Source organism: Danio rerio, chromosome 12 (assembly GCF_049306965.1).
Source record: "Danio rerio strain Tuebingen ecotype United States chromosome 12, GRCz12tu, whole genome shotgun sequence".
Classification (NCBI taxonomy): domain Eukaryota; kingdom Metazoa; phylum Chordata; class Actinopteri; order Cypriniformes; family Danionidae; genus Danio; species Danio rerio.
In genome coordinates this window covers 17,903,560-17,927,612 of record NC_133187.1, presented here as the reverse complement: position 1 = coordinate 17,927,612, position 24,053 = coordinate 17,903,560, and the positions used below count along the sequence as shown (strand labels likewise).

General features: G+C 35.3%; 1 protein-coding gene across 2 annotated transcripts in view; it reads left to right on the top strand.

The window, feature by feature from the left end:
• Window positions 1-7,351, top strand: part of hectd2 (HECT domain containing 2) — a 50,308-nt gene extending 42,957 nt beyond the window's left edge. For both annotated transcript variants that reach the window (XM_686363.9, XM_009306551.4), the window contains exons 19-21: window positions 4,093-4,208; window positions 4,297-4,440; window positions 4,518-7,351. In XM_686363.9, the coding sequence (XP_691455.5) occupies window positions 4,093-4,208; window positions 4,297-4,440; window positions 4,518-4,638 (381 nt within the window). In that variant the 3' untranslated portion in view covers window positions 4,639-7,351. The remainder of the gene's footprint in view (window positions 1-4,092; window positions 4,209-4,296; window positions 4,441-4,517) is intronic.
• The last annotated feature ends 16,702 nt before the right edge of the window (window positions 7,352-24,053 follow it).

Genomic DNA, 24,053 nt, shown 5'->3' with positions numbered 1-24,053 from the left:
AACTAAACATGCTGTGAAGCAGAAAAGAAGGATAAAGAGTCAGGCAGGTAAGATTAGGCCTTCAACAGTTCACTATTCAGGTCTAAAAAGACAACAGATAATTCTCATTCATTCATTCATTCATTCACTCATTCATTCATTCATTTATTTTCTTTTTGACTTAGTTCCTTTATTAATCAGGGGTCGCCACAGCGGAATGAACCGCCAACTTATTCAGCATGTTTTACACAGCGGATGCCCTTCCCTTCATATGCTATGGCCAATTTAATTCATCAATTCACCTATAGTTTTTGGACTGTGGAGGAAACCGGAGCTCCCGGAGAAAACCCACGCCAACACGGAGAGAACATGCGAACTCCACACAGAAACATCAACTGACCCAGCCGTAGCTCGAACTAGCGACCTTCTTGCTGTAATGCGAAAGTGCTACCCACTGCGCTACCGTGCAGTCCACAGATAATTCTATAAAACATATCTTTTTGTATCTTATGGAATTGACTAATTAAAATAATATTCTTGCAAAAGACTTCTCAAATGATCTTAATACATCACTCCTGTTGTGTCTTTGTGTTCTAGTTACATTTACGACAAATTTCTGTTATTTATTTAGAATATTAAATGTATAATAATAATAATAATAATAATAATAATTTTATATATTAAAAAACAATATATATATATATATATATATATATATATATATATATATATATATATATATATATATATATATATATATATAATTGGAGGGTGGGTGGCTTTTGAGGATAGGTCATGGTCCTGGTCCTCAGTTCAAAAGACAGTGATGATGACATCAGCATACAACTATGCATAATTCTGAATCATTTTAAAATGAAACATTTGGGATGATTAATTGTGCAATACACACTGCATTGACTACATATAAATAGAATCAGAAATGTGTCATTATCAGATTCTTTCTTGCATATTCAACATGTAGGGAAGATATATACTGCTGCTCACAATCAGTAATGTTTATTCTCACACAGAAGACTCACATTGTGTACCTAATCTCTCCAATGTCTCTCATCAAAATATTACCTAAATATAAATTTTTACACAAAGTCAAAGTCAAACCTCATTCTATCTTTAAAAAGATTAAATTATTGCTTGAATTTGTGGACCTAGTCCAGTGATTATCCATTCTGAATGTTGTCTGGATTTGAATATAACTCTACATTAAATTAATTTGTGCTTATATTGACTTAATATAATATGCAACTCCAAGCAACATTATTACAACATTTTTGCTAAACCATCATTTAATTACTGTAATTTTACACAATCTTTATACTCTCCTAACCCTACCCTCAAAACAGAAGCTGATCTGGGATCTGGGATGAGAACGCGTCCATCAGTCAGCATGTAAAGGCTACACTGACTCAGAAATGTGATGATCGACGCACTTCTTTAATGGAAGTGAATGCAAACATTTTTATATTCATTTTAACGTGCTTTCAAGCCAAAATAAAGCGAAAGCACAATTCTCTTGAACAGCTCCTGCAGTTCTATCGCATTTGAGATCGGCTGTGTTGACGGTGCTTTCACTCTTCATAGAAAGATTAGGCATAAGGTGGAAGTATTGGAAAATGAATCGGGATGATAGCGGGATGTCTTTACAAGAGTCACACAGGAAAACTTTGAATATTACGGAGTCCGGATTTGAGAAGCCCTGGCCTAAATCAAGCGCTGAACGCATATTTTAAAGACATTATTGTCCAAAACCTAGCCACGCATTGTGTGATATGGCTTTTTGTGGTTACACATTTAAGCTGATGATGTGCTGCTGCTGCCTACTGGTACGGTGCGGTGGCATAAATAAAAGCTAGCATGCAGCCAGAGAGATCGCTAAATTCTTGTTATAGTTTCATGCTAATATTTATTAATTTTTAATATCTTTATTTGTGTTGTGAATGATGTGGACTCGACTGGACTCGTGATATTTTCTGAGTCCAAAATGTCCAAGTCCGAGTCAAGTCCGAGTAAAAGTTTCCCCAAGTCCGTGACAAGTCCAAGTCCAATCAAAACTGGACTCGAGTCCGGACTCGAGTCCGAGTCCAAGTTCGAGTACCCCAACACTAGTAGTCTACAGAAAAACCATCATTATACATTAACTTGCCTAATTACCCTAACCTGGCTAGTTAACCTAATTAACCTAGTTAAGCCTTTAAATGTCACTTTAAGCTGTGTCTTGAAAATATCAAGTAGAATATTATTTACTATCATCATGAATCATGTTTAGAAATATGTTGAAAAAATGTGTTCTTTGTTAAACAGAAAACAGGGGAAAAATAAACAGGGGTAGCTAATAATTCCAACCGGGGCTCATTGTGGAAACGCAGCCCCGCGGATGTTTCTGCGGACCGCAATTTATGTCCCGGGAGGTACGTATTCGAGCGTTTTTTTGTTTTCGCGGATCCGCGAGAGGCCGCTGTGGGCGCTTTTTTGCATCTCGGGCGCCTCTCTGTTCTCGCGCGAAAAGCCGCCGGATCGGAAAAAAAAAAAAGCAAAAGCCTTCTTCGATTTTGACCGCGTTTTCGGATCCCGCCGCGTTCTCGCCCTTATTTTTTGGATTCCGTTTTTTGTCTTACCTGATTTCCAGAACCTGCTGTTCCCCGGACTCGATCCCGGTCGTCGTCCACCGCGGCCGGCTCCGGCTCCTCCTCCGGGGCCTCCGCTCCGCTGACGCAACGCTGTGAGCTAAGTGGACAAACTGATTGCATCGGGAAAGCCCTACACTTGGAGGCGAGCCGTTGGCCGGCGAGCGCGAAGAGGAGGGGCGGAGCGGCTCTACACCGCCCCGCAGCGTTCGCTCGAAAAAAAACAAACGCGGCCTTTACGTACCTCCGGCCACGTAAATCGCGGCCTCCAGAAACGTCCGCGGGGCTACGTTTCCAGAATGAGCTTGGGTTGAATAATTCAGAGGGGCTAATAATTCTGACTTCAACTGTATATATATATATATATATATATATATATATATATATATATATATATATATATATACCAATTTTATAATGTTTTCGATCAGCTGTAGTTTGAAAGTACTTAGATCTTTTCTCCTCTAAGGGCTTATTATGTGGTTTCTGTAACCATCTTGTGGATGGACAACATCAGTCATCTTTGCTCTGCCCTGCTTTGTATCTCAAAAATTATATATATTTAAAATAGGCACTTTTTTTTATAAATAAACTGAATAGTTGCAATCAAAACAACTACATTCTCGCCTAAAAAAGCCTCAAAAGTACATTATATTGTACAACAGCAGCAATATTTGTCAAACTGTAGTGAGTTTATTGATCTGCTGTCTCTTTATGTGGTTGGAGTTACAGAAAGATGAGGAGGCTATACAAGTTCTGATATTGCAGAATATTGCACGGCTATCAGCGAATCAGATTCGAGAACCAGACAGAACTGTTGTATAAACTTATATACTTATTTATATTCAGATTTGATTTCCCCATTTTCACACAGAATTCTTTACCCCTTAAAATAAATGATAATAATTCAATCTTAACAAGCACTGTGGCCTCACAGCAAGAACGTCGCTGGTTCAAGCCCCAACTGGGCCAGTTTTTATTTCTGTGTTGAGTTTGCATGTTATCCCCGTGTTCGCAAGAGCTTCCTCCGAGCACTCCGATTTTCCCCACAGTGCTATAGGTGACTTGAATAAACTAAATTGGCTGTATGAGTCTGTGTGTGAATGTGAAAGTGCATTGGTGTTTCCCAGTACTGGGTTGCGGCTGTAAGGGCATCCACTGCATAAAACACATGTCAGAATAGTTGGCGGTTCATTCCGCGGTGGTGACCCCTGACAATTAAGGGACTTAGCCTGAATGAAATGACTGAATGAATGAAATCTTAACAACAGCAAACTTTTGAACAGTAGTGCGCATGCTATTTTATTATTATTATTATTATTATTATTATTATTATTATTATTATTATTATTATTATTATTATTATTATTATCATTACTTACAGATTATTGAAATGTTGTTTTTTGAATGCATCTAACTGCAAAAATGGTAGAACTATAAATGTCAATAAATCTGTTAATTTTGTACTTAGCTCTTAAGGCCAGAGGAGGTTGAGATCCTGGTTTGTGGAAGTCCTAATCTGGACATGGGCTCTCTGCAGCGAGTAGTGCAGTATGAAGGCTACAGCAAGACTGACCCCACCATCCGGTACATGTCCTGTTTACAGTTAGTCACTATCATACCTCCATATGCTGACCTATCGCTGCAAAGGTGACCGTTTGTTCTGGCATTGCAGAGCTTTCTGGGACGTGGTTCTGGCTTTTCCTTTGGAGCTGCAAAAGAAACTGCTCCACTTTACCACAGGAAGTGACCGCGTTCCTGTGGGGGGGATGGCTGACCTCAACTTCAAGATCTCAAAGATTGATGTCTCCACTGACTGGTAATCATCGCAATGGTAAATTATGGTGAATCATACATGTTTATTCTCTAAAGTTTATTTATTCATTCTCATTGCAGGCTGCCGGTGTCACATACGTGCTTCAACCAGATCTGTCTACCTCCATACAAGAGCAAGAAAGAACTGAGGCAAAAGTTAACTATTGCCATTTCAAATGCGGAGGGTTTTGGATTGGAGTAGGTTAAAGATGGGGATAAGATACATTTTTTAAACAGGGTTGTGCATCAGAATTATATTTGAGAATGTCTTTTAATTCAGAATCACTTAGGCTGCATTTTTACACTGCATGGTTCAAGTGACCCAATTCCAGTCTTTTTTTTTTCAGTTCGGATATGGCCCACATACATATAAGCTAGAATGTGAATTGTGCCCTCATGTTTGCAGTGCAAGCAGGTACATCAGATTTTCACCTGTCAGTAGCTATGTTTCCATCCACCTATTTAATTCATTATATTATTATAAAATGTATTATTGAAAATTGGTTGATAGAAACGCCATGATGCGCATAAATTAAACATTTTAAATTAGCATAAAAAATGCATGCACATAACTGAGGAGGATAAACTTTTTATTCTATAAGAAAAGATTTGCATAAACTTTGATGGAAACACTTTTACCAAATGAATTTCAGTATGCGCTAGGGCTGTGCAAGTAATCAAAATCGAATCGCAATTTGAAGTGTTGCAATTAGCTAACTGCAAGAGGCTGCGAAATAAATATATATATTATTTCATTTCCCCCACCTAGAGCAAATGCATGACAGCCGTCTGTGAGTGATAGTTCTACTAACCAATTGAGTGAGCACACTTTCGTTCTGCCCAATCAGAATAGTGCAACAGAACTATGCCAAACTCCCGCAATAAAAAACAAACAGGAAAGCACGAACAAGTGGGATGATGACGTTTGCTGCTTTAAAAGAATTAATTAACAAGTTAATATCGGTCACACTTTACAATAAGGTTCATTAGTTAATGTTAATTAATGCATTTACTAACATGAACAAACAATGAACAATACATTTACTACTGTATTACTTCATGTTAGTTAACGTTAGTTAATTAAAATACAGTAGTTCAATGTTAGTTCATGTTAACTCATGGTGCATTAACTAATGTTAACAAGCATGGACTTGGATGTTAATAATGCATTAGTAAATGTTCAATTATGATTAATAAATGCTGTACATGTGTTGTTCATGATTAGTTCATGTTAGTAAATGCATTAACTAATAAACCTTATTGTAAATTTTGGTTTCAAAGTCACAGACAACAAACAAAAACAGGTCATTTGTAAAAGTTGTCAAAGAATTGTTGCTAGCATGAGAAAAACAACAACCAGCACCTTAAAAAGCACCACAGGCGGCTACATGAGGAGTATGATTGAGCTAAAGCTTAACTAAAAAATGTAATCGAAAAATCTGTCAAAAAACAATCGCGATTAGATATTTTCCCCAAATCACACAGCCCTAGTATGCACATTGAAAAAGTGATTTTGTTAAAAGAGTTCATGCGATGATAAAAATGTGTGTGAATAGACAAACCAGCAAGCTGAGCACACTGTAAAACATCTGAAATGTTGTTTTGTTCATTCAAAAACGCCTTAACTATTTCAGGATTAGTGTTATTATGTTATTAATGACCACCAGAATCAAGACCGCCTATGTTCAGCGTTTCATGCCTTCAAATCACACCACAAGTTCATTTTGCATCGTATTCTGAGGTGCAAGTAATTCAATAAATAAAGAAAAAATTCACTCAGCATCTCCTACCTCTGTAAATTACGTTTTTATTTTCGATATTTGGTGCCATTAAATCAAGAAGTGACTTATTTCTTGTCTTTGACTCGTTGGATGCAAACGCTGCTTTATGCGCAAGTCTTTTATACAATATTCCAGTTTTGCACTTAAATTTAATTTGCATCTTTGGATGGAAAACTAGCTAATGTCAAACCCTTTCAATTTCGATTATATACACTTTTATTCAAAAGTTAAAGAAAGAACTTAAAAGTTCTGGTCTAAATTGATCAAAAGTGATGTTATACACATTTAAGGTGATACTATATTTCTGGTTGCTGCCGATGCTCTATGGAAAAATGTGGCTTTACCAACTCCGAAAAAGTGCCTGTTTACAAAAATTTCTGCAGTTTTTCAGATGAAATAAATGCTAAAGGCAGTAAAAGCATTAAAGCACTTTTACCACTGTGCATGATATTATTTACTCATACACATGATGCCAACACAGGCTCATTCTGAAAACATAACATACATTTCTGGAGATTGTAAATTATGTCGGCAGAAGTAAATTTGTTTAATGTGAAGTGGGTGCTAACAACGGAGTGCAGATCCAAATGCAGAATTTATTCAACAGAATGGTCAGGCAAGCAATCGTCAACACAGGGTCAAACCGATGTATGTGGGCAATCTAGAGTTGTGGTTATAAAACAGGCAGCAGACAGGAATAAACAGTAAAACAAAGAAATCAAAGTGAGGTTCAAAACTGGCAAGTCAAGGAAAATGCGTCATAATATTTAAAAACAGTATAACAAGACTCAGCCAGGAGGTGTGTGCGTGTGACTGGTGCATGACTGGAACTTGTAGTCCAATGGCAGAATTGTATTCCGTTAGCAATTTGTGTGTTTACCAGCAATCTGCCAGAATAAGGTCGCTGGTCATTGTGACAGTATGCCGATATGATGCCGTTCCTTTTTGCACATACCAGCTGACCGCTAGCCTCCGTATGGACGGCTTTCCCTCTGTTATCAGTTTGTCCAGTTAGCTCACCATGTAAGTTGGCGGACTTGAGATTCAAAGAGAAGTTGACCACAACAACAGGGTTCCAGAAAAGAATGGTTCCAGAAAACGAGTGAGACAAAAACAGAATGCAAAAAAATAAAATTAACCAGTAAATAACAAGGTGAGAATGTGGTAAATCTGTAAATGTGGTAAAAATCAGGCGAGGGCTTTTCTTTTTCTGGATTGCTTTTTAAAACTGTCGGTTTAGTTTAGGAAAGTGGGTGGGCGAGTCAATCACTGCTTTTGGGGGAGGGTAGGTCAGTCGATCGGTCAGTCAAACATTCAGTCGACAGCGGCCTCTGGTGGATTTACACGAGAAGAGCAGGTGCAAATGGTACTCGCGATAGAAATTTGAGATCTGAAAAGGCGGACTCAGTGCCTGATTCGTGAAAACAAAAACTGCAAAAAAAATAAATAAATCTCCTGGGACACATTTGGCACTGGCCAGAAATGTACGAAAGGTACGTTTTCAGAATGAGTATGGGTTACATTATGCTTATAAGTTTTATCATATGTTTATGTATATATATATTTTATTTAAGAAATACACAAACATGAAATGACCTGTTCTCATTTGTTCTCCCTCATGTGGTTTACACCTTTAATTTTTATCTTCTGCTGAACTGAAGATATTTTGAAGAATGCTGGTTGCTGGGACCCATTGACTTCCATAATCATAAAAAAGTCAATGCAGCCATCATTTTTCAAGATATCTACTTTTGTGTTCAACAGATGGAAAAAACTGATATAGGTTTTATATAAGTGAAGGGTGAGAAAATGATGACAAATTTCATTTTTGGGTGAACAGTTCTTTTAAATAGGATTATAGGCAAGGAACAAAGATGAAGTCAGTGCATTCCTTTTTTCCGTCGTGTCCATTAACATTCCAGTTCAGCTTCTTGTCAGTGCTTTTAACTTAGTTCACATTCATTACACTTCTCTTATTCTGAGTTTTGCTCAACCCTGAGAGCCACGTCAGGAAAGCATGAAAATAACGCACAGCAGTGATCATATAAGCTCTAGGTGTAAAGTTTCAGCAGTGTGATGTATTGTTGTGTAAAGTGTGGTATTATTATGTTGTGAACCAGGGTTCCTCGAGGAACCCAGTTAATATGTCTGTCTTTAGTTGTTATGTAATGTGGATTCATCATTACCGACTGCTTGAGGGAATGACCAAACATTTTATGTGGTATTTGAATACATGAATTTGATGTATAATATAGAGTATGTATGTGTGTTCAGAAATTATTGTTCTGCAATGTTAAATTCAAATGTTTTAGACTTTTTCTTCAGCATGGGTCTGGTCTAATGTCCTAGCTGAAAGTAGGTCAATAAGGGGCTTGGTCTCAGCTAAAATAGCCTGGCAAACAAACTTACCCAGCATTCTTAAAGAGACAGCGCTCTGTCACCAGGGTTACAGGAGCCCACTGTTCATAAAAACTTCTGTGTGAAACATAACTTAACATTCTCTTTGGAATTTTGATGCTTTTCAAATTTAGCTTAACTTTATATGAGGGTTTGTGTCTGAGCTCAAACTTGCAGTTTTGTTAAATGTAGTTTAGTAGTTGTTGACAACCCTTTCTTATTCTGAAATGAAAGGAATATTAGTAATGTGACTTGATTTGTATGTGTGTGTGTGCGTGTGTGTGTGTGTGTGTGTGTGTGTGTGTGTGTGTGTGTGTGTGTGTGTGTGTGTGTGTGTGTGTGTGTGTGTGTGTGTGTGTTCATGTCAGATTTTTCTCATGTTTGCTGACTGGCCATAAAATGGATGCACATTTAATTTTTTTATTTTGCTTTTTTTCGATGGTGATTCTGGTTGTTTTCTTCAAATAGACTGGTTGACAGCAGTATTTGTCACAATGAAAACATAATTTATTTTGCAACTAATGCTTGAGCTGCCTGTTTCACGATTCATTTGGGACCCCAGTGATACCGCAGTATTCTAGTTGATGACCTTTAACAAGTCTGGTGATTTTCAGTCGTCATTGTAATTCTGGCTTGGCTCACGTCATGAGATTTTTATACAGTGGTTGTATTTGTATTTATATCATCTGTTAATCTAAATCACATCAGTCTTCATGCTATGGTTTATGTTCTCCAGTGACTGAATACTAATGTATTTACTATATTTATTTCAACTTTGCTCATTCATTTTTAATGAATAAAGTTATACAGAAAAAAATGTTTTCTCTCTTTTTTTTTTTTTTTGATGATGATGTTGCAACTTTTGTTTTAAGAAGAAAGAGGGTTCGTTTGATGTTTTAAGAAGGGGGATTTTTTTTGTCACCGCCTGACTAGAATTTGACCCTGAAGCAATACTTTAAAGCTTTGAAGATATTAAGAATCTGAATGTGAAAAGAAGAGTTAAGTGGGAGCGACTTGCAATCAAAACTTTGCAGTCTACTAATAAATATACACAAATATATTATTTGTTTAGCATCCTATTTAATATGTACACTACCGGTCAAGATTTTGGAGTCAGTAGGACTTTAAATGTTTTAAAACAAGCATCTCCTGCTCACCAAGGCTGCATTTATTTAATTAAAAATACAGTACAAATTGTAAAATCGTGAAATGGTATTGCACTGTAAAATAACTAATCATTTATTCGAGTGATATTACAGATGAGCTTCATTACTGCAGTCTTCAGTCACCTGATCCTTTAGAAATCACTCTATTATTATTATTATTATTATTATTATTATTATTAGTATTCATGGTAATAGTAATTACAGCAATGATGACACACAATAGGAAAGCAGTTATTTAAAATTTTATGAATATTTAACTTGTTTTTATTTTATTTTAATAAATGCTGCCTTGATGAACAATAATTTTCTTTAAAAAAAAAAAAAAACATGAATCAAAAACTGACCCCAAACTTTTGACCGGTAGTGTACATTTAAATGAAATATTGAGGGGTGTATTCATTCCTGCTGGGCACTGTATATTTAGTTGTAAATCTTAATACAGTCATTATATTATAATGTAAAAAGTGAGAATTATTAAGACTCCACCCCCGGTTATTTTTTCCCCATTTGTTGTTTAAAGGAGTGAAGTTTTTTTTTTTTTTTTAACACATTTCTACACATAATAGTTTTATTAACTCATTTATAATAACTGATTTATTTTATCTTTGCCATGATGACAGTAAATAATATTTTACTAGATATTTTTTAAGACACTTGTATACAGATCAAAGTGACATTTAAAGGCTTAACTAGGTTAATTAAGTTTACTAGGCATTTTAGGGCAATTAGGCAAGTTATTGTATAACAATGGTTCGTTCTGTATATCGAACAAATTATAACTTAAAGGGGCTAATAATTTTTACCTTAAAATGTTTTCAGGAAATTAAAAACTGTTTTTATTCTTGCCAAAATAAAACAAACAAGACTTTCTCCAGAAGAAAACATGTTATCACACATACTGTGAAGATTTCCTTGCTCTGTTAAACAACATTTTCGAAAAATGTTGAAAAAAAAGAAAAAAAATGTAAAGGGGGGCTAATAATTTAAACTGTAGACTTGAACTGTATATTAAATGTAATATTTCACAATAAATTGCATTATTCTAAAATATTAATACACTTTTTAAAAAGTGTTTTATATTAAATTTGAAATCATAAATATTAATCATTAATCACTTTTTTCTGGCGGCAAAGCTGAATTTCCAGCCGCCATTACTCTAGATTTACAGTATGTTACATAGTCCTTTACAAATCATTTTAATATTACAAATATCTATGTTTTACTGTCACATTTGATAGTTTGATCTGAATAAAAGACATCTTTCAAACAAACAAAAAGGCAGTCTTACTGAAAGATTCTTGATCAATGGTCTTCTGGGTTTTCTTTGCCATAAATTCAGAGTATTTATTTACCCATGCTCTTTACACTGTAAAAAAATCTGTTAATTAACAATTTTTGTATTTTTTGATGGCGGCACAGTGGCACAGTAGGTAGTGCTGTCACAACAAGAAGGTCGCTGGTTCGAGCCATGGTCGGGTCAGTTGGCGTTTCTGTGTGGAGTTTGCATGTTCTCCCTGCGTTCGCGTGGATTTTATTCTTCAAGTGCTCCTGTTTCCCCCACAGTCCAAAGACATGCGGTACAGGTGAATTAGGTTGGCTAAATTGTCCATAGTGTGTGAGTGTGAATGAGTGTGTGTGGATGTTTCACAATGATGAGTTGCGGCTGGAAGGGCATCCGCTGCATGAAACATGTGCCGGATAAGTTGACGACTCATTTCTGTGGCGACCCCGGATTAATAAAGGGACTAAGCCAAAAAGAAAATGAAAGAATATATTCAGTGTTTTCCGTTTATTTACGGTTCTGAATTGCATTAAGTGATGTTAAACTCTGCTGTCTACTTTTGATGCTGAAAATTCAATGTGCAGTTTAACAAAGTGCAGTTTAACAAAGGGACATTTTAGTCATTTGAGACATATTGTTCAAGAAATATTAAATAGAGAAATACAATGCATCTGAAAAGTATTCATAGCTCTTCACTTTTTCCACATTTTACTTATGTTACAGCCTTATTCCGAAATGCATTGTTCCTTTATTTCTTCAAAATTCTACACACAATGCCCCATAATGACAATGTGAAAAAAGATTTATTTAAAATGTTGCAAATTAACAAAAAAAAAAAAAAAAAAAAAGCTAAAAAATCACAGCTTCACATAAAAATCACATAAGTATTCACAGCCTTTGCTCAATACTTTGTTGATGCCCCTTTGGCAGCAATTTCAGCCTCAAGTCTTTTTGAATATGATGCCACAAGCTTGGCACACTTGTTTTGGGGCATTTTTGCCCATTCCTCTTTGCAGGACCTCTCAAGCTCTATCAGGTTGGATGGGAAGCGACAATGTACAGCCATTTTCAGATCTCTCCAGAGATGTTCGTAGGATTTAGGTCTGGACTCTAGCTGGGCCACTTAAAGACATTCATTGGGTTGTTGTGAAGCCTCTCCATTGAAATTTTGGCGGTGTGCTTTGGGTCATTGTCCTGCTGGAAGATGAACCGTCACCCCCGTCTGAGGTCAAGAGCTCTCTGAAACAGGTTTTCTTTCAGGATGTCTCTGAACATTGCTGCATTCATCTTTCCTTCTAACCTGACTTGTCTTCCAGTTCCTGCTGCTGAAAAACATCCCCACAGCATGATGCTGTCACCACCATGCTTCACCGAAGGGCTTTATTTTGAGGAAATTAATTAATTTAATTCATTTTGGAATAAGGCTATAGCATAAAAAATGTGGAAAAAGTGAAGCGCCATGAATACTTTCCAGATGCACTGTAAACAGATCACTCAGATCTTTTGGATCATATGAACTAGAAATTCAAAGAGTTCAGTCAAAGCAGGGTGAATCAGCTTTCAGCTACTCCACCCCCAACTGCTGGAATCAGCTTCCAGAAATGATCAGATGTGCTCCAACATAAGGCGCATTCAAATCAAGACTGAAAACCCATCTGTTTAGCTGTGCCTTCATTGAATGAGCACTGTGCTACGTCTAACAGATCTCACTGATGTTTTTCTCTTTTTTATTCATTCAATAATTCATTTACTTTTGGCCGCTTTTCCTGGATCAGGTCCACCTGTCAATCTCACGTTTCATCCTTCCCTCACTTGTGACCAAAACCCTCACTCAGGAACAAAACCCAGAGATACTTAAACTCCTCTACCTCGGGTAAGGACTTTCCTCCAACCTGGAGAAGGCAAACCACCTTTTTCCGGTGGGGCACCATGACCTTGGACTTGGAGGTGCTGATTCTTATCCCAGCCGCGTCACACTCGGCAGCAAACCGCCCTGATGCATGCAAGGTTCATGTTTGATGAAGCCAACAAAACAACATTGTCTGCGAATGATAGAGATGAAATCTTGTGGTCCCCGAACCAGACCCTTGTAATTCCGTCCATAAAAATTATGAATAGAATTGGTGACAAGGGGCAGGCCAGCCGGAGTCCAACATGCACTGGAAACAAATCTGACTTATTGCCGGCAATGCGAACCAAACTCCTACTCTATCTTTTTCATTCTTTTATAACCTGTTTTAACACCTTTTTATCTGCTTTTAAAATAATTTTTATTATTATTTTTTTACTTTTCTAATACTTTTCTCTTTTATTCCTGTTTATGTAAAGTACTTTGAATTGCCATTGTGTATGAAATGTGCTATTTAAATAAATAAACTTGCACATGTTTGTAAAATAACAGAAAATGTACTGACAGTTTATAATTAAGTTTTTGCACCATAATTTACAACAACAACCCAGACAATATATCACTTCAAAATTTTAATAAAAGTCACTTTTTCTAACTTTTCATGTTTAAAAATTGTTGGAAGAACGACCAAGCTCCCATAATTTAATTCAAAGGTCTGAATAAGTGGGAAAAAAACATGAATCACAAAGTACGGAAAAACTGTCAATTCACAAATTTTTTTCATAGTGTATTAAAGTAAACTGAATATTTCAAATATATTTTAAAAAATCATATTAACGCTCACATTTAAAACCATCTTAAATAGATCATTCATTACAAGAAGTTACAAGTTGTTCAAAAGAGGCATTTTGAAGAATGTGGAAAACCAAACTATTTTTTTTTATCCCCATTGACATTTATTGTTTATTTATTCAAATTGTATTAATATACATGCTGTTTGGGTTCACTGTAGAAGGTGAATAAATAAGTGACAGTTTAAGGATATATCATACTGACTGACACCAACTAGGTGACAGGTTGTGTAATGTCTATTAAATGTCTACTATGTGTAATATCATCGAATCATGAAAAAGCTAAATATATACACAGAATAACAAGTGGTGTTATTTCATCTCTTTCTCTTTTTTTATACCTCATCTAGTCTGAGCTTATTGCTGAATAACCCCTGGTGAGGTCAGTGCATAATCTGCAGCTGCTCCAGCCTGCGCTTAAGGGCATTGCTATTCAAAACAATCATTTAAAGAGAGAGAGAGAGAGAGAGAGAGAGAGAGAGAGAGAGAACAATGTGATTCAACCAAGGCTGTATGACACGTCGTGCGCATCACAGGACTCCAGCTGTCCTCACCTGAGAGGTTAAAGCAGGTGAAACAAACACTGAAATTTCAGATCGAGTATGTTCCAAGGTCACACATGACTCAGGTTGTCATATTAGGAAACTAGATGGGTAATAATATAACTTGTCAACATTGCGAAAGACCGGCTGATATCTGTGAGGGTCTGGCTGCTCTCCAGGGTGAAGGTATGAGCGGTCAGTCTAGAGCAGAGGCCTTGGATTGGCAACAAGTTTCGTTAATAGGTGCCTTTGGTGTGCCAATACATACTAAAGGCACACTGACGGGTATCAATCAGAATGACTCATTATTAAAATCATGTAGCAGTCACAAAGTGTTCAATTTAAGCATTTCTTTGTGTATATAATTAATGGTGAAAAAAGCTTAAATCACTCTAAGTTAGCTAAATAGACAGTTAGCTAGTTGGTTGGTTTCAGCTGGGCAACCAGCCTGGTTTTTGAGGATTTTTTTAGAAGCCATTTCCAGGCAGATTTCTGCCATTTCCAGCCTGGGCTTAGGGGGTGCATTTCTGAAAACCATCATTAGTCAGTAGACAGAAGTTCATTGATTTGGCATTTCATCACCTTGGAATTATCAGAATCAGAATCAGAAAGAGCTTTATTGCCAGGTATGTTCGCACATATGAGGAATTTGTTTTTGTGACAGCTTCTAAAGTGCAACAGAATTACAGAGACAAGACAATAAACAGATAATAAATATATAAAAAGGCAGTAAGTAGTGAATGCAAATATACAAATAGACAAGTGTATGTAGAGCTATATTACTTTGTACAATGTTATATGTGCAGCATATAATTATAAGGTTCTTTCTGCTTTCTGAATTATTTTGAGATGTTGAGCTTTAAAGTTTTTGCATTCCATAGCAAACAGTATGTGTAACAGTAACGTGTTTTTTTAATACACATTCTTAAAATGTAAGCAACTTATTAAAAAAAACCCTCCATAATGCTAATAAGTGGTCCTTTAATATGTCAATAACTAAATTTTGACAAAAATGTCAGATAGAACCTTATAATTCTAAGGTGACAGTTTCCCAAATCCGTAGTTCGTTCCAAAGAACATTTGCAAACTGTCACATTTACAAACTGCATTTGCTTGCAACTACAGCTCTAGAGCTAAAGTTAAGTTAATCATTTAGAACATTCTAAAACATTTAAACTCGGAATGACTAAATAAATAAGGTGTTATTTGCTTTCAAAATATTTTACAGTTCAGTTTTTAGTGATCTTCATATTGACAATTGCGTTCCCTTTACAGTGCACTTTGAAAACATTCATGCCATTTTAAAAGCAGCCGTGGCTCATGACGAAAGCTATAGGTGACCTTTTATTTCAAAGCAGAATTCATGTAAAGTCTCCAAAGCATATAAAAACAAAAATATATAGCAAACTTTAATGGTTTTAATTTATAGTATAGGTTATTTAATAAAAAATTATCTTGATATGACATTGCCCTGTTGGTAAATTTCTGCAGTGGTTTGAATGCGTCAAATTGTAAAAGTAGACTTTTCCAAAAAATAAATTATAAAAAAATAATAAACACTATCCTACTTATTATCATTATTAATAATAATAATAATAATAATAATAATAATAATAATAATAATAATAATAAATAAATAAATAAATAAATTAATTAATTATATTTATTATTATTAAGTAATTTTTTTGTTTTTCATTTCTTAATAAATAGCCTACTGTAAATTAGGCCTACAACCATTAATGGTTTATATGAATTATGAGATTACAATTCGTGTTAGCTTAGTGATTTTTTATAGAATATTCTCAATAATATTTGTCAAGAAAACATATACAGGTCCTATGTGTCTTTAACATACATTTCAATTAATACGAAAAACTAGTGCATGTTTTTACCAAAATTGTTTTTTTAATAAGTGTGCGTGTAAAACTTTAGAGTTTTTGCTAAAGAAGCTGTTACTCCACCCTGTTTAGATTGTGGACATTTTACATTATAACTAACATGGTTTAAGCTATACGGATCTGCAACAGAGAAACAACGGTTTTGCTAAACACTCCTTACCACATTGTTCTTTTCCCAAACGATGCATCAAACTATGATAGTTCAGCCGCGAGTTATTTTTTGGTTTATTGTTTGGGAAAAGCACTTCATGCTGGGAAATGACCAGCTAAAACCAGCTTGTCCAGCCTAGCAAAGCTGGGAGCCTATCCAAAACTAGCTATGTCCAGCCTAAACAAGGCTGGTCAAACAAGGTATCAGCTTGGTTTATTTATTTATTACTGTCATTTTCTTGTTTGTTTGACACAGTAAAAAAAAAAAAGTTAAGTTTACAGGTTCCATATTTAGTAATTTACAGGTGTTTTCTGTTTATTTACTGTTAGGAATTGCATTGTGGGATGTTGATCTCTGCTCTGTTGATGTTTTATGATAAAAATTTAATTGTGCATGTCATCATAGTGACTACTACTAAGGTTTTAGTGGTTTGAAACAATATATTGTACAATAAATAATATATAAAGACAAATAAATCTGTAAAATAACAGGAAAAATACTGGCAGTTTATTTTTAGGTTTTTGTATCACAACTTACAATACCAAACCAGAAAATATATCACATTAAACTATTAAAAATGTGAACAAAAATCACTTTTTTAACTTTTTAGCACCAAAAGTGTTGGAGAAAAGATCAACATCTCAGAATGCACTTTTAAAGAGCATAAATAAATAAAAATAAATAAATAAATAAAAATCACAAAATCACAAAATACAGAAAACAGTTAATATACTGATATTTTGTGTTCACTAAAGATTTTTGGGAACAATTTTTACATTAAAATTGATTAATTTAAAATAAAATGAAAAAAATTAAATTAAATTTACAAACTGGATAACCTAATGTTAGGTTTGTCCATATTTGACCCATTGTTGGGTTATGACAACCCATTATTATACCCAGAGTATAACATAATTATATACTATACATATATACATATTCCACATATGGAGTATGTCTGTATTTTTTCCATGTTTTTTTTTTTTTATGTAATATGCAGGCATGATGTTTGCTTGGTAGGAGAGCACAAAGGAGCGTGCAGGATAGCCTTGGGTTACAGCAGACCATAGAAAACAAACACAAAACATGAAGGAAATGGCCACTATTTCCCTTGTGTGCTCAAGGCTGCAATCTCATTACATAATGCAATAGCCAAACACACACCAGGGTCAATAGACCCAAGCCAGAGATTAAAATAAAACGTGAATAAAGCATTTTGAGACAGAGAGAAAAAGATTTTATTTCCGAAGCAATGGGATAACTCAGCATTAGAAATAAATCAATAAAATCAATAAAGCTAATAAGAACTCCACAGTTAAACCTCATTTTATTTATTCTTTTTAGTACATGTACAGATGGATGAACAGACAGATGTATAAACAATGTAACTGCACGTCAGACCACTTCAAAAGTGGACTTGTTTGACCCTGAATGAACATTGTAATCTCTCTTACATGGCAAAAGATTGATTTTCCATGACAACAGAGCATAGATCAAACCCCAGATCCTCTGACAACTTCATCTTTTGTCCATAATCAGTTTTCATCTATCTTAACTTCCATTTTATTTGATGGTATGCCTGTGGTTTATTCACGGCTTCTTCTCAATGCTATGAAGTATTGCTGACATGTCCGCTTTAAATATCCAGCACTGCTGTGGTGCAATAAAACTCTGGCTGCAGGACTAAAGGGCTTGTTAGACATCCCAAAATGCAGTGCTATGTGGCCTGGTTCTGTCTGTGACACACACGATTGCAAAGAAAGAGACAGTCGGGTTCAGCACAGATTCGTAACAGTGAGAGATACAAGCCTTAAAGGGATAGTTCACCCAAACTGGCAATTCTGTCATCACCCTTCTGTTGTTTCAGTCCTGTTTAACTTGAATCCTGTTTCAACATGAATATATTTTTAGGAAAGTTAAAACTGCTCTTTTATATGCAGTGAGCATATGATACTAAACACAAACATGTCAGGATGTCGAATATTTTCCCATATTTTCAATGTCACTAACGGCTCATTTCCATTAAATGGGACCTACAGTATTATCTCACTTTTAACAAGATGGAAAATAAATCTAAGCATTGTTTCATTTTACTTTGTTCATCACCCAATTAGCCAGTAATTTACAGTACATGCAGGCCAATGTCACACAGAAAAAGATAAACTGATCTTTGAGGATAAAAACACAAAAATAATAAAACGACCAGCTCTGAGTCCTGATGTAAACCTGATTAAAAATATCTTGAAATTTATTGGTGACAAAAGTAGGCTAAGAAAACAGAAACAGTCACAGAACTATGGAAAATATTGAAAGAACAGTGGAATCAGATCATAGCAAAGCACAATGAGAGACTATTGGTTACTCAAATTAATTTAATTACTAATTTTAGATCGCTGTAACATTAAGAACATTCATTCATTCATTCATTTTCTTGTCGGCTTAGTCCCTTTATTATTCCGGGGTCGCCACAGCGGAATGAACCGCCAACTTATCCAGCAAGTTTTTACGCAACGGATGCCCTTCCAGCCGCAACCCATCTCTGGGAAAACATTAAGAACATGTAGTTGTAATCTTGCCTCTTGCAACAATCAATGATGTTCTCTGATTATCAGCTCTGACCTTGATTGGTGGTTTTTTACATATAAAAGTAATCATTTAGAGGGTGTTTGTAAAGCAATTTCAAAATGTTTAGCTGTGCACAATTTCAAGATCTTATGCAATTTATAGAATTTACATCTGGATGAGAGAAAAAAATGCTTTTATGCCTTTGTTAGTTTCTGTGAGTCACATTATTATACATAAATACATGGTCAGCTTTTTCAGAGTAGACATGTGTAATTAGAGATACTGCACTTTTCAAATTCTGTTTAGAGATGTTACAAGAAACATACAAGTGAATGACATTAGTATGCACTTTCCCACAAAATCTATCCTGATAGGCTTGGACGATGAAACAGAAAGTCATTAGTATCATGTAGTGCCACCTTTTGCAGCCTATACAGCATCATTTTGGTCTTGGGAATGGCAGATGCAAGTCCTGCACAGTGGCCTGGCGTTTCCCAAACGACATGGCTATCATACAATGTATGGTTTGGGGAAAGATTGAAGAGTGTTTCCCCTAAACCGTAGTTGCTCTGTTGCAGATTCCTCGTTTGAACCATGTTAGTTATTATAATGACGCTCTAAATGGGGAGAAGTAACTAATCAAATAAATCTAATATTAGTTTTTATAAAAACCCTCGTTTCCATAATAATTTAAATATATGTAAACAATAAATATAGGGCCAATGTTTCCTTTACACATATTATTGAGAAAATTCCATATTTTGTTCTAAAACATAAAACCGCTTATAAAAAGCTAATGCATAGTCTAATCTCATATGTTAAACATCAAGTTAATGGTTTTAATTTATGGTAGGCTGTTTGTTAAGAAATAAAAAATAATATCTTAATAATAATAATGATGTTCTGTGATGTTCGATGGAAAGATGGATTTGGGAAATGTCAAATTTCCGATTTTGTGCCATTTTTTTTGCAGAATAGTGAACAGGTCATACAGGTCGATACTATTTAGATCTGGTGCAGGCCATGAATCACTTTTATGTTCATCAAACCGCTTTGTCAATAGTCTTGCAGGGTGTATTGCTGCATTATCATCCTGATACATGACACCACCCTCAGGTAACAATGTTTGAACCATTGGGTGCATCACCATAAATATCCCCAATGTGGTTTAGACAAGGAAGGTGGACTTATCAAAGAACAATACATGTTTTGCATTATCTACAGGCCAAGAGTTTTGTTGCTGGAACCTTTGAAACCAATGTTTTGCATTGGTAAAGTCAGGGCTTAATTTGTGCAGGAACAAGCCGGATCCAGAACAAGCTGGATTCCCCTCCTCACACAGACCTCCCACCCCTCCCTCTCTTCTCTGGTAACATGTAGAATCCGTTACCTCAATCTGTTATTAGGCACTGGTTAGAGTAACCAAAGGTTTGGCTATAACAGCCCAGCCGTGCATATTGATTCTGATGTGGAGCTCTCCATCAACAGTTTTGGTGGAAACCAGCACATTTCATTCTGCAGTGAGTTGGGCAGCTGTGGATACAATCTGGGCTAGGACACTCCTGTAGGATGTGATTCTTCCTTCATGGTGGTATGCTGACATTACCCTGGATACCATGGCTCTTGATACATCACAAAGACTTGCTGTCTTCGTCACAGATGCGCCAGCGAGAAGCAATTCTAATTAGAAAGCAACCCTACCCCTTGCATCAGCATTAGCTCCTTCAGTCCCAACACCAGATGATGGAGATAAAAAAAAAACATGGTGGACATTTCAGCAACACAATGATCCCATAATAGCCAAGGAAACTCTCAACTGGTTTCAGAAAAGAATATAAAGCTGCCCAGCCCCGCAGCTCATCTGACCTAAAAAAAATAAATAAATAAAAATAAATAAATAAATAAATAAATATGTTTATATATATATATAAAGGTCTTATAGAGGTCTTAAAATGGTCATTACAAAAAAAGTGTTTTATAACATTTTATAGGAAAAAACTGACAAAACTGTCTACTTCTTACAGGATTTAACTATAGATTTAAGATTAATAAAATAAAATTTTGGCATATGGATGTAAAAATCATTCACTTCTTATTTACATTTTGTTAGTTGTTTTTTAAAAGAAAAAGAAATTGACCTAGTCAAACATACTGACCTGACCTAGTCAAACATATTTAGAGCAACATGAGGGTAGATAAATGAAGACAGAACTATCTCCGAAATCACAGAGATTATTGTCGCCACATTATGTGAAAAGAGTGCCATTCCTAAGTATGTTAAAGCTTAGATGGTTTTATTCCAAATCCATCATTTATTTAAATAGAAAAGTCTTGCCTGGCTCACTTGTTTATTGAGGCTTTACTGTACCTCTTTGCTCAAGGGTGGCTTTAAAGGTAATTTCTCCTGCAGTTATGAAGGTTATTTTGACATATTAGTCACTCTAGCACAGTCAGAGTACTCCTTTATAAGTCATTTCTGGATGCTTGACCCTGAAGTGTAAGAGTTTACCAGAAAAATAAAGCTCTGGAATAAATTTCTCACCTATGTTGTTTCACACCAACTGTTATGTCAATTAATTTCTTCTATTAAATATCAAGTATCAAGGTGTTCATTCTGACTAAAATATATATATATATATATATATATATATATATATATATATATATATATATATATATATATATATATATATATATATATATATATATATATATATATATAATATTTTATTATCTTGGAACAATCTGAGGGTGAGTAATTGAAGGGCATAATTGCCATTTCTAGGTAGACTATCCCTTATAAATGAGCACTACGTCAAATTAAACTGTAGAATGTATATTGAGCTAGGACAAGTACAGCATACAATTTAGAATAATATGTCAATTGTGTCCCCTGGTACTGAAATATTGACCTTTACATGTGATTTAACTATAGAGCTCTAGATTATGTCAGACATTTTTCTGTTGGCAGATCACCCTGACTTGTCCAAGTCTAAGTTTAGAGTGAACTTAGACACCCTTTCTCTAGTACATGCCAGTCCCCACATTTTCCAGTCTGGTATGGTGCTATATGTAAACACGTGCAGGGCCTCGTGTTGAAAACCTAGTCATTGCGCATTTTGTGTTACCTATATAGAGCTAATCCCAACTTCATTACACTATAAATAGCCGTCTGAAAAGGTATTACATGTTATGTGATTTTCGATTGATGGGGAAATTATGTGGTTAAAGACTGGATTGTAGAATTACACGAACATTAATGTTTTGTGTAATTTCTGATGAAACTTGCATGTCATTTCTTTAAATGTTAATAACTACATATTCACAATCAAGTTGCAATTAAAAAAATGTATATACATTTGAAAAGTATGATCTAATAATGTACTACTGTTCAAATGATAAACAATTACCTTCTTTCCAAATTAAAATAAGTTTACTACATATATTTAACCAACAAAATATTATTAAAGCTAAAGATACAAGTAAACTTTATTTTGACATTATTACAATATGTACTATGTAAAGTATGGATTTCAGGCTGTTTTCATACTTGGTTTGGTTTGTTTCTGCTAAAATGAACTAGTGAATGGCTTTTTGGTGTGATTCAGTTAGATAAGTGTTAAGGTTGCCATTCAAATGTTGGCATCTGGTGCTCAATTGATTTATAATTACACTGTGGACCAAACACCTCAAGAAAAAATCAATATAACTAACATACAATTTGACCCTGAAAGAGACAGTATGCTTGAACATACAGTACAGTAGCTGTTAAAGGAACTAATGGTTAGAGAGAAACATACTCTCCTTCCACCCTCGGTACTGTTCCATGATTGATGTTAGACTCTTGAGCAAGGTTTTGAACCCCCAGCTGCTTTCTGGGTGCTGATGTGTGCATATGTGTGTGTGTGTTCACTACTCACTGCTGTGTATGTCTTCTTGGATAGGTGAAATGCAGAGCACAAATTCTAAGTATGGGACACCATACTTGGCCACATGTCATGACTTTCCTTTCCCTGCTATTATAGTTTAGTACAGACATTAGAAAAGCTGTCTCCTTGGTTTTACCCAATTCACCTACTGTATAGAGAAGACTCATGTGAACAGGGGGAACATGCAAACTCCACACAGAAATGCCTCCTGGATCACGTGAACTCAAACCAGCAACCTTCTTGCTGTGATGCAACAGTGCTATCCGCTGAGCCACCCCTCTTCATGAGCTCTCATCTAATAAAAATAGACTATCAGAATAAAGATATAAAGCTGTCCATGGTGTTGTACCCTATAAAAAAGTAGGTTTTTGTATTTTTTCAGGTACTAATATGTGCACTTCAGATCAGCACATGCTTCGAAAGCATCAGCCATGATCTGATACCATAACAGATGCGTTTCAAAAGAAATTCATGCTTAAATGGTGAATTACATTCCTTTAAAGCAATGTCCTTATGAAACATCTCTGTCATTTGCCTGCGGCAAGGTTGGGATTTTAAAAACATTTCCTGTCAGATCATATGAAATTTGTCCAAATGCCTGGTTTTTATCAAATGGACAGCGACTGAAAGATGCCATCAGCTGATATATTGTAAATGTATTATCACTGATATCTTCATAGTCTGCAATTGCAGCATTTTCATTAGTTTATCAGTAAATAATTGTAAAGGTGCAGGGTAAAGAATTTACTATTTAGATTTTGGTGGCTTAGTGTGAAACTAAAGTAAATACAGCCCTTCAAGACTCTTATCTAAACACGGGACCAGAGCCATTTTATCAGCCCACATCCTTACTTTGTTTCTCATGCTTTAGAAAGTGAAAACTCCTATGCATACTTCTCCTAATAACTTGAAAACAAGGTTAATGCGTCAAGTTAAACTATGATCATGTGAAAGCAAATTATAAAGCAATAATCTTTGTATCCATAATCTAATAATGAATGATCTTTTCATTCAGAATAATGAATGTTGTGCAATTATTTGACATTCTGTAGTTTCATTAAACATAACTTCCTGTACAGTCTTGCAAACAAACAGTTTTGTAAGGAGGCACCTGTATCTATAGCATTGTCATCCCTCATTCATCAGCTCTTTAGAGTTCAGTGCTACGGTCATTCTTAATCATGGACTGGTGCTTGATGAAGCGGA